The following is a 12,208-nucleotide window of genomic DNA, read 5'->3' on the forward strand; positions in this document are numbered from 1 at the left end:
ACAAACACTGTTTCTTCTATATTCTAAGCACAGGTGTGGTTTAGAGGCATTAACCAATGGCAATGTCCACAGAGAGCTTTTGCAGCATGTTGGATGTGAAGCAGTGAACACCTGTCATACACTCTTAGAACAAATGGTTACCTAAAGGGTTCTTCAGCTGTCCCCATAGGATAACCCTTTTTGGTACCAGGTAGAACCCTTTTTGGTTCCAGGTAGAATCCTTTTGGGTTCCAGGTAGAACCCTTTTGGGTTCCATGTAGAACCAAAAGGGTTCTACCTGGAACCAAAAAGGGTTCTCCTATGGGGACAGCCGAAGAACCGTTTTAGGTTCTAGATAGCAATTTTTTTCTAAGATAGTAGCGCAAACATTCAAGATGAATTTAGCAGTACAGTTTTCCTTCATCTGTTATGAATTGAATTGGGACCTTTGGTCATGGAGGGTAACTCACTACCGTCATCATTAAAACAAACTTGGTTTGGACTTAATGTATGTCTTCTGGGTATACAGCAGTAATAATGTAGCTCAACTTCAAGTAAAAATGTTCTCTTCTCCTAATGGCTGAACTTAAGCTATAGATCAAAGGTTAGAGTTGGAAAGTCACGGCTAGCTTACATGCAGCAGTAATCTGAGCATTTCTGCCAGGGTGTAAGTGGGCAGTTTGGCCTTATTTCCTTGCAGGCAAGTATGAATGCATAACAAAAATACCTAATTGATCTTGGTGTCAAAACTAACTCTCAAATGTCCAGCAATACGGCTGCCAATTCATCTCAGTCTTATTGAACTTCTACATGTTTTCTCAAAGACTTAAGGACACGCTGGCCAACTAAAATGTCAAGCACGATGTCTTGGCTAATAATCTTGCCATTAATATAATGTATTACTTAGCTACCTTTTATTTTCAATGCTAAGAAGCTCAATTTGAATATATCTGGTCATATCGACACATACTGGGCCCACTCCCACTGAACTATATTTGAAAGAGTTATTCATCATGGTCAAACTTCAAGAAGCTGGCAAAAAGAGCCTGAAGTTAGACACATAAGTGAATTGGAAAAAAATAAATAATAAAAGTAAACCAATGACCTTGTGCAGCCGAGGGCCCATTTGTCTTCGAGAAGAATTTGAAGAAATAGAGTCTTAATTCGAGATCAATATGTGAAATAACAGATCTTCTCTCGACTGGGTGTTTATCAAGGAGATCAAAGAGGTTCTTAGGCAATGATGAAACGCTTGACAATTTTCTTCAAAGTTAGCGCTATATGCCCATAAATCATCTCTAAATGGGTTCTGAATGGGAAAAATCTCCAAGGCTCTCGTCTGACCCATATTGCTTTAGTGTTCATATTCCCCAAGCATCGCCTCCATCTTCACCGGAGGGACTTCCGAAAAGGAAAATATATGGCTGGAAGCGTCGTGGGGATTGCGACCGTTAGCTGATTTCTCAAACTTGATGTGTAAAGGGAATTAAATTGAAACTTCATAGTCAGTAATGTACAGTACATCCCAAATGGAATGTAACACAGTACAGTACTGTATATACAAAAACACTCTCTTATACAGTAAAAGACGTAGACAGCAGGACATGCTGATAAACACAAATTTTCCTGTATTTAAATACATACACACCCCCCCCCACCACCCACACACACATCACTATGCCAATGCATGCCACCTCAAAGCATATAGAACAAAACTCTTAAACTACATCATGTCCCTGACTAATACAGCCCCATCGTCTTCCCCCTCCTGACTCACTCTGCCCCTAACCTAGCCAGATCTATGCCCTACAGGCTTGTCTGAGTGGCTAGCGGCTGGTCTCTTGACTCAGACGCTGTCTCATGCATACAAGGCAGGCTGCGATTGATGCGATACTTAGGGAGCATGGGGGGGATCTCCCATGCTCCCTCGCTCGGTCTCCAGATAAGACTGGGACATAAAGTACTATATGTGATGCTGTAGCCACGCTTTGCTTTCCCCTCTAGTTTGGGATATATTTACTAATGCCCTCTAGACTACCAGTCATCATCCCATAGGGGGAGCTATTCACTTTGACCTTCAGTGGAGAAATAAATGAATGAAGGGAATTTCAATTTTGCTGTTCCAGTTTTAGCTATCATCGCAACGCAGGGTGGAAGCAAGGAATGAAAGTATGAAAGCGTGGAAATAGAGACGACGGAGAAAGATCGAGCTGTCAGATATCTCGCTACAACCTGTCACGGTTAACTGGGGCGTGGTCTTGTGCGTTCTTATCTACGTCGGCCATTTTGACTCCTCTCTGTTCATCCGGTTTATCAGAACAGAACAGAGGAAATGTGGAAACCGGCAACATCCCGGCATGTCACAGCCTATTTTTCCAGGCGGTTCAACAGTGACAGTTCAACTCTGTGACAGTCGATTGGTAGGATAAGTGATGCTTCAGTTCTAGACCGTGGCCAACTAAAGGGCTCGTATCTGCATTGACATCCCCAGGAGTGATAGCTGGGCTGTTATTGTCCCCCGTCTGGCATGTCTCAATTGACCCTGAGAGCTACACTACTACACAGCAGGCTTTCCAATACACTACACAAATGCCCTTGACAAGGAAGAGCCTGGTAAGTCACTCTCACAAATTGGCAGCGACCGGCATGTATTACATTATTATTGCCAGAGCCCCTTATGAATATGATTCGGCAAAATAATACTGATAAATATATGCGAAAACAAGTGACAACAAAAATATGATTTTGTTTGATGGGGAGGTTGCCAGCAGAAAAGACAAACAAAAAAACAATAAATGATGAACGACGGCAATGACGATAATGAAATATTTATGCAAATGAGGTTGTCTGGTTATGTAAAAAGGACACCGCCAACATTAAGCTGTGTCTGAGACACCAGAGAGAGTGGAGGTAAGATGAATGTTCAAAGGACAGCAGCGTATGACAAAGTCAGTGAAGCCAAGAAATTGCTCAGGTTGGAGTGAAGATTAGAGTTACAGTTGAAGTCGGAAGTTTACATACGCTCAGGTTGGAGTCATTAAAACTTGTTTTTCAACCACTCCACAAATGTCTTGTTAACAAACTATAGTTTTGGCAAGTCGGTTAGGACATCTACTTTGTGCATGACACAAGTAATTTTTCTAACAATTGTTTACAGACAGATTATTTCACTTATAATTCACTGTATCACAATTCCAGTGGGTCAGAAGTTTACATACACTAAGTTGACTGTGCCTTTAAACAGCTTGGAAAATTTCAGAAAATGATGTCATGGCTTTAGAAGCTTCTGATAGGCTAATTGACATCATTTGAGTCAATTGGAGGTGTACCTGTGGATGTATTTCAAGGCCTACCTTCAAACTCAGTGCCTCTTTGCTTGACATCATGGGAAAATCAAAAGAAATCAGCCAAGACCTCAGAAAACATATTGTAGACTTCCACAAGTCTGGTTCATCCTTGGGAGCAATTTCCAAACGCCTGAAGGTACCACATCCATCTGTACAAACAATAGTACACAAGTATAAACACCACGGGACAACGCAGCCGTCATACCGCTCAGGAAGGAGACGCGTTCTGTTTCCTAGAGATGAACGTACTTTGGTGCGAAAAGTGCAAATCAATCCCAGAACAACAGCAAAGGACCTTGTGAAGATGCTGGAGGAAACAGGTACAAAAGTATCTATATCCACAGTAAAACGAGTCCTATATTTGACATAACCTGAAAGGCCGCTCAGCAAAGAAGAAGCCACTGCTCCAAAACCGCCATAAAAAAGCCAGACTACGGTTGCAACTGCACATGGGCACAAAGATCGTACTTTTTGGAGAAATGTCCTCTGGTCTGATGAAACAAAAATAGAACTGTTTGGCCATAATGACCATTGTTATGTTTGGAGGAAAAAGGGGGGTTGCTTAAAAGCCAAAGAACACCATTCCAACCGTGAAGCACGGAGGTGGCAGCATCATGCTGTGGGGGTGCTTTGCTGCAGGAGGGACTGGAGCTCTTCACAAAATAGATGGCATCATGAGGAAGGAAAAAGTATGTGGATATATTGAAGCAACATCTCAAGACATCAGTCAGGAAGTTAAAGCTTGGTCGCAAATGGGTCTTCCAAATGGACAATGACCCCAAGCATACTTCCAAAGTTGTAGCAAAATGGCTTAAGGACAACAAAGTCAAGGTATTGGAGTGGCCATCACAAAGGCCTGACCTAAATCCTATAGAACATTTGTGGGCAGAACTGAAAAAGCATGTGCGAGCAAGGAGGCCTACAAACCTGACTCAGTTACACCAGCTCTGTCAGGAGGAATGGGCCTTAATTCACCCAAATTATTGTGGGAAGTTTGTGGAAGACTACCCGAAACGTTTGACCCAAGTTAAACAATTTAAAGGCAATGCTACCAAATACTAATTGAGTGTATGTAAACTTTTGACCCACTGGGAATGTGATTAAATAAATAAAAGCTGAAATAAATCATTCTCTCTACTATCATTCTGACAGTTCACATTCTTAAAATAAAGTGTTGATCCTAACTGACCTAAGACAGGGAATTTTTACTAGGATTAAATGTCAGGAATTTTGAAAAAGTTTAAATGTATTTGGCTAAGGTGTATGCAAACATCCGACTTCAACTGTAGCTGACTTGTGAAGCTGAAGCTCAGATGGGGGAACCTGATGTTGCAACTTGTTGGAGTGAAGTGCTTACAACACTAGCATGCACACACACGCTCTCTCTCACACACTAGGTATGTGCACACATGGATAAGCACAAATGCGCTCTCTCTCTCTCTCTCTCTCTCTCTCTCTCTCTCTCTCTCTCTCTCTCTCTCTCTCTCTCTCTCTCTCTCTCTCTCTCTCTCTCTCTCTCTCTCTCTCTCTCTCTCTCTCTCTCTCTCTCTCTCTCTCTCTCTCTCATTAAATTAGCTTTATTGGCATGACGTAACAATGTACATATTGCCAAAGCTTACTTTGAATATTTACACTATTAACATAATTAAAATGATAATAATCAATATTGTCAATGGGACAACAGAAACAACAATAACCAAGGGTCAAAATAACCATTGAACAATAACAATATAGAGGACATGTGCAGGTTGGTTGGTCTGTCAGACACTGTCCCTCATCTTATGGCAGGCAGCAATGTAGTGTGCAGCCAACCCACAGCTCTCTGCATCCTCCCCCAACAGGACGGGTAGCCTATTCTCATCAGAGAGGTCTTTGAAACCTTGAAAATGGTTTCAAATTTGGGGAAATGACACTCTCTAATTGTTTTATGTTTTTAACATTTTGTCAGGAAATGCAGCTCTGTCTCAGGTTCTGCTGTGATGCGGTGGTTGCACAGCCTTTCCTCTACAGGGAGCCAGGTTTTCCTGTGTCTACCCTTCTCAATGGCAAGGCTGTGCTCACTGAGCCTGTACTTTGTCAAGGTTTTTCTAAGGTTTTGATCAGTAACCATGGTCAAATAGTTAGCCACTGTGTACTGTCGTTTTAGGTCCAGATAGCACTGCATTTTACTTTGTGCTTGTGCTTGTGTTTCCCAATAAGCAATGGAGTTTTGTTTTGACTGTGTTGTAATTTGGTTTATTCTGATTGATTGGATGTTCTGGTCCTGAGGCTTCAGTGTGTTAGTAGAACAGGTTTGTGAACTCAGCCCCAGCACCAGCTGGATGAGGGGACTATTTTCTTTGCGCAGCTCTTGTCATTGCAGGGCTTGGTAATGATATGAGAGGGGGTCACTGTATTTTAGATAAAACTTAATTGCTATTTTTTGAGTTTTTATTATTAGTGGATATTGGCCAAAATTCTGCGCTGCATGCATTGTTTGTAGTTTTCCTCTGGACATGTAGGAGAATCTTACAGAACTCTGCATTCATGGTTTCAATGGGGGTTTGTCCCATTTGGTGAAATCTTGTTTTGCAAGTGGACCCCACACCTCGCTGCCATAAAGTGCAATTGGTTCAATGACACATTCAATTAGTTTTAGCCTCATTTTAAAAGGTATTTCATTTTTTTTTTTTTTATCAGCTTAATATTGCAGATAGATTGTAACTTCCATCAATGTAATTGTCTGCATCACTTCCAATCCCCCATGTTTTATATATATATATATATATATATATATATATATATAAACATATACACACATACATACATATACACACATACATACATATACACACATACATATATACAAATACATATACACACACATACATACATACATACATACATACATACATACATACATACATACATACATACATACATACATATCCTTTAAAAAATATAAATATATTCCCCTTTATTACTTTCCAACCCCGCCACCCTTTCCCCACCTGGAGTAAACTAGTGAACAACAACGCCTAGGCCTCTACTTCCAGCCCATACCCACTATCTACATTTTATGGACACAGTCAATTTTACAATAATTACATTTTGTTTGTTCTTTCTCCTGAACTTCTTCTACTCTGAACCTCTCCGATCATTTTCATGATGTCCATCCGCTTTGCTTCTATATGCCATATCTTTCTAACTGTGCTCCTTCACAAAAGCTCCCAACCTACAACCCATACACTTATTATGGGCACAGCATGCCTCTTGTTATTGTTTGTTGATAGTTATTAGTCCCATCCTTCAATTCCATTCAACACCTCCCATCTATCTTTTAACACCATCCATATAGGATTTCTATTTGCCATATATATTTCCACTGTACTGTGATGTCTTACAAAAGTTCTGAACCTTTCTATTCTCATTGTTTCTACAGATTGTGAATTGAAAATAAACACTTTTACTAATAGTATTATTATGTTAATGATCGATTGACTATGACTATTCAGATCACCCAGTAGTGCTATCTGCAGGGTTAGCTCCAGGTAAATATTGCAATCCTTTAGCCATTCCTGGACCTGTGTCCAAAAACAAGCTACAAATGGACAGTACCAAAACAAATGATCTAATGATTCTGTCTCTTCACAGCAATATCTGCAGAGCTGGGAAGATTGTATCCCCCATATAAATAACATTCTGTTGGTAGCAAGAATTTGATGATATGTGCACACATGGATAAGCACAAATGCTCTCTCGTTCTCTCTGTTGTGTGTTCTCTCGCTCTCTCTCTCTCTCTCTCTGTTGTATGTTCTCTCTCTCTCAATCTCTCTCTCTGTTGTATGTTCTCTCTCTCTCAATCTCTCTCTCTGTTGTATGTTCTCTCTCGCCATCTCTGTCGTATGCTCTCTCTCGCCATCTCTGTCGTATGCTCTCTCTCGCCATCTCTGTCGTATGCTCTCTCTCGCCATCTCTGTCGTATGCTCTCTCTCGCCATCTCTGTCGTATGCTCTCTCTCGCCATCTCTGTCGTATGCTCTCTGTCGTATGCTCTCTCTCGCCATCTCTGTCGTATGCTCTCTCTCGCCATCTCTGTCGTATGCTCTCTCTCGCCCTCTCTCTCTCTCTCTCTCTCTCTCTCTCTCTCTCTCTCTCTCTCTCTCTCTCTCTCTCTCTCTCTCTCTCTCTCTCTCTCTCTCTCTCTCTCTGGATGTGCACTGTTATTTGAATATTAAAATCGTTGTTGTTAATGTTGGCCAATCAAAGCGGCAAAGATGCTCAATGTGTAGCAAGTGTAGTGAGTATTCACTAATTTAATTAAATATCTCGATTTGTAGCGAACTTTAAAATAATTCACAGTTGGGATCGAACTTGATCACAATAAACACATTTTAGAGCCCAAAACGGGCATCTAAAAAAAATGTTTGGGCCGTTCTGGCGACTATAATTTACATATGCTTTCTAGGGCAGACCAGGGCTTTTGGCACCGCTAGGTTTCTACGCATTAGCTGCCCAGCAGAGCTTTTGACTTCACGCTCCAGCTTATAAAGACCGGTTAAACTAAGAAAATGGTGTCCTTAGTATAAATATACTGAACAAAAATATAAACGCAACATGCAACAATTTCAGAGATTTTACTGAGTTACAGTTCATATAAGGGAATCAGTGAATTGAAATAAATTCATTAGGCCCTAATCTATGGATTTCACATGACTGGGCTGGGGTGCAGCCATCAGTGGGCCTTGGAGGGCATAGGCCCACCCACTGGGGAGCCAGGCCCAGCCAATCAGAATGAGTTTTTCCCCACAAAAGGGCTTTAATACAGACAGAAATATCCCCCCCCCACCCCACCCCACCTGAGACGATCCCGCAGGTAAAGAAGACAGATGTGAAGGTCCTGGGCTGGCATGGTTACACGTGGTCTGTGGTTGTGAGGCCGGTTGGAGGTACTGCCAAATTCTCTAAAACAACGTTGGAGGCAGTTTATGGTAGAGAAATGAACATTAAATTCTCTGGCAACAGCTCTGGTGGACATTCCTGCAGTCAGCATGACAATTGCACACTCCCTCAAAACTTGAGACATCGGTGGCATTTTGTTGTGTGACAAAACTGCTCATTATAAAGTGGCCTTTTATTGTCCCCAGCACAAGGTGCACCTGTGTAATGATCATGCTGTTTAATCAGCTTCTTGATATGCCACACCTGTCAGGGTGATGGATTATCTTGGCAAATGATAAATGGTCACTAAGAGGGATGTAAACTAACTTGTGCACAACATTTGAGAAAAATAAGCTTTTTGTGCGTATGGAAAATATTCTGGGATTTTTTATTTCAGCTCATGAAACATGGGACCAACACTTTACATGTTGCATTTATATTTTTGTTCAGTGTATGAGTATTTTTCATGAAATTAACTCATTGTTATCTCGGTAAGTATTGAAACAGCCATGCTTTTGATAACTGACAATTCAGTCTAAACAAAAGCAACCATGAGACTAAAAAATAGCATCTCTCACTCTACCACTCTCATTGTTCCCATCTATCTTCTCTCCAGTTGAATTTTTCTCTTAGTCGCTTTCTTCATTTCTCCTTTCTCCTTCTTTGTCTTTTGATTCTCCAGGGAGAATGGGAAGCTTTTGGTATAAATGAAAAATGGATGAAGCACATTCTCCAAAGACACAATCCTCACCTCACAATTAAACATTAAAGAGAATTTAAAATATCGAGTGAGTTAAAAGCAAAAAAGGAATTCCAGGAGGAAAATCTCCCTCGAACAAGTTGAAAGCCTACACAAGAATACACAGCAGTATATTGAGGAAAGGGATCAATTAGCTAGACAAAAATGTAATAATCCTGATATAATAGTTGAGTGAGCAATCATTTCTTTGATGAAACGTGTGTATTTGTACGGTGTCCACATTAGGACAGCCAAAAGGACACAGACACCTACCCCTTGTTACTCCGAAGCTATCCTAATATGGACACCGTACACATGAAGATTTAGGAAAGAGGCAACACGCATCACCTACATCATCAGCGAACAGCTCCATGACGAAGGTGGCCACGCTCCCATTGATGCCGATGAAGAGGTTGATGCAGGTCAGCACCACGTAGGCCGTGCTGGGGACGCTGAAGATAAACGAGGCTGGGTACATCATGGGTGTGATAGACCACCTGAAAACACAGACGGTTAAGTGAATAGCATCATCTTTCATACTTTACTATTTAAACAGCACAGTACTAAATGAGACACGGGGAGATACATGAAGAGGGGTATACAGACGTGAAGGACACAGTCTGCACTTTAACCTCAGTCATTGTATCATTTCAAATCCAAAGTGCTGGAGTACAGAGCCAAAACAACAACAAATGTGTCACTGTCCCAATACTTTTGGAGCTCACTGGACTGTATTGACTGTGGAAAACGGGTAAATTTGAAGTTGAACAACACTCAAATATTATTTGTAGAGTGCATGAGATGTTCGCTGACTGTGCACTATGTGGGCATAACAAGGATCTAATAAGTCAATTTCAACTTTTCGTACCGCAATACAAACATTTCAAACTTCTTGCTCCATATGAACATTACATCCATAGTACAACTCCATAGAACACTTATTTGAACTGGGTAAGTCAGCACATAAAAATATGGATATAATTTTGGTGCTACTTACCCATACATTACCAGTAGCAGAATCAAAGCTGGTAGGTTAGGAAGGGACACGTAGGCTTTTTGTTGGAAGCACAGGAAGATGACGATGACTATTAGACACGGGACTATGTAGTTACACTGTAATAAAGCACACACAACCCGTTATTAGACCATGTAGTTACACTGCAATAAAACATGTATAACCCCATATTAGACCATGTAGTTACACTGTAATAAAACATGTATAACCCCTTATTAGACCATGTAGTTGCACTGTAATAAAACATGTATAACCCCTTATTAGACTATATAGTTAGACTGTAATAAAGCACACATAACCCCTTATTAGACTATGTAGTTACACTGTATTAAACATGGATAACCCCTTATTAGACTACGTAATTACACTGTAATAAAACATTTATAACTACTTTTTAGACTATGTAGTTACACTCTAATAAAGCATGCATAACCCATTATTAGACTATGTAGATACACTGTAATAAACCATGTATAACCCCCTTTTAGACTATGTAGTTACACTGTAATAAAGCACACAACACCTTATTAGACTATGTAGTTAAACTGTAATAAAGCACATAACCCCTTATTAGACCATGTAGTTACACTGTAATAAACCATGTATAACCCCTTATTAGACCTTGTAGTTACACTGTAATAAACCATGTATAACCCCTTATTAGACCTTGTAGTTACACTGTAATAAAGCATGTATAACACCTTATTAGACCATATAGTTACACTGTAATAAAACATGTATAACACCTTATTAGACCATGTAGTTACACTGTAATAAAACATGTATAACCCCTTATTAGACTACGTAATTACACTGTAATAAAACATTTATAACTACTTTTTAGACTATGTAGTTACACTCTAATAAAGCATGCATAACCCATTATTAGACTATGTAGTTACACTGTAATAAAGCATGTATAACCCGTTATTAGACTATATAGTTATACAGTAATAAAGCACACATAACCCCTTATTAGAATATGTAGTTACACTGTATTAAACATGTATAACCCCTTATTAGACTATGTAATTACACTGTAATAATGCTTGTATAACACCTTAGACTATGTAGTTACACTTTAATAAAGCACACATAACCCCTTAGACTGTGTAGTTACACTGTATTAAACATGTATAACCCCTTATTAGACCATGTAGTTACACTGTAATAAAACATGTATAACCCCTTATTAGACCAGGTAGTTACGCTGTAATAAAACATGTATAACCCCATATTAGACCATGTAGTTACACTGTAATAAAACATGTATGACCCCTTATTAGACCATGTAGTTACACTGTAATAAAACATGTATAACCCCTTATTAGACTATGTAGTTACACTGTAATAAAGCATGTATAACCCCTTATTAGACCACGTAGTTACACCGTATTAAATATGTATAACCCCTTATTAGACTATGTAGGTACACTGTAATAAAGAATGTATAACACCTTATTAGACTATGTAGTTACACTGTAATAAAGCACACATAATCCCTTAGACTATGTAGTTACACTGTATTAAACATGTATAACCCCTTATTAGACTATGTAGTTACACTATAATAAAGCATGTATAACACCTTATTAGACTATGTAGTTACACTGTAATAAAGCATGTATAACCCCTTATTAGACCATGTAGTTACAGTGCAATAAACATGTATAACCCCTTATTAGACTATGTAGTTAAACTGTAATAACAATGTATAACCCCTTATTAGACTATGTAGGTACACTGTAATAAATAATGTATAACAACTTATTAGACTATGTAGTTACACTGTAATAAACATGTATAACCCCTTTTATTTTATTAGACCATGTAGTTACACTGCAATAAAGCATGTATAACACCTTATTAGACTATGTAGTTACACTGTAATAAAGCATGTATAACCCCTTATTAGACCATGTAGTTACACTGCAATAAACATGTACAAACCCTTATTAGACCATGTAGTTACGCTGTAAAAAAAACATGTATAATCCCTTATTAGACTACTTAGTTACACTGTAATAAAACATGTATAACCCCTTATTAGACTATGTAGTTACACTGTAATAAAGCACACATAACCCCTTATTAGACCATGTAGTTACACTGCAATAAAACATGTCTAACCACTTATTATACTACGTAATTAAACTGTAATAAAACATGTATAACCCTCATTAGACCATATAGTTACACTGTAATAAAA

The 12,208-nt window shown here is 39.2% G+C and overlaps 1 protein-coding gene across 1 annotated transcript in view; it reads right to left on the bottom strand.

Annotated features, from left to right (window-relative positions):
• LOC121554258 (phospholipid-transporting ATPase ABCA1-like) overlaps nucleotides 1–12,208 on the bottom strand; it is a 223,508-nt gene that overhangs the window by 40,331 nt on the left and 170,969 nt on the right. Inside the window, exons 38-39 of the mRNA XM_045211911.1 lie at nucleotides 9,982–10,097; nucleotides 9,337–9,481 (exon numbers count right to left, since the gene is read on the bottom strand). Of these exons, the coding sequence (XP_045067846.1) occupies nucleotides 9,337–9,481; nucleotides 9,982–10,097 (261 nt within the window). The remainder of the gene's footprint in view (nucleotides 1–9,336; nucleotides 9,482–9,981; nucleotides 10,098–12,208) is intronic.

Source organism: Coregonus clupeaformis, chromosome 39 (assembly GCF_020615455.1).
Source record: "Coregonus clupeaformis isolate EN_2021a chromosome 39, ASM2061545v1, whole genome shotgun sequence".
Lineage (NCBI taxonomy): Eukaryota > Metazoa > Chordata > Actinopteri > Salmoniformes > Salmonidae > Coregonus > Coregonus clupeaformis.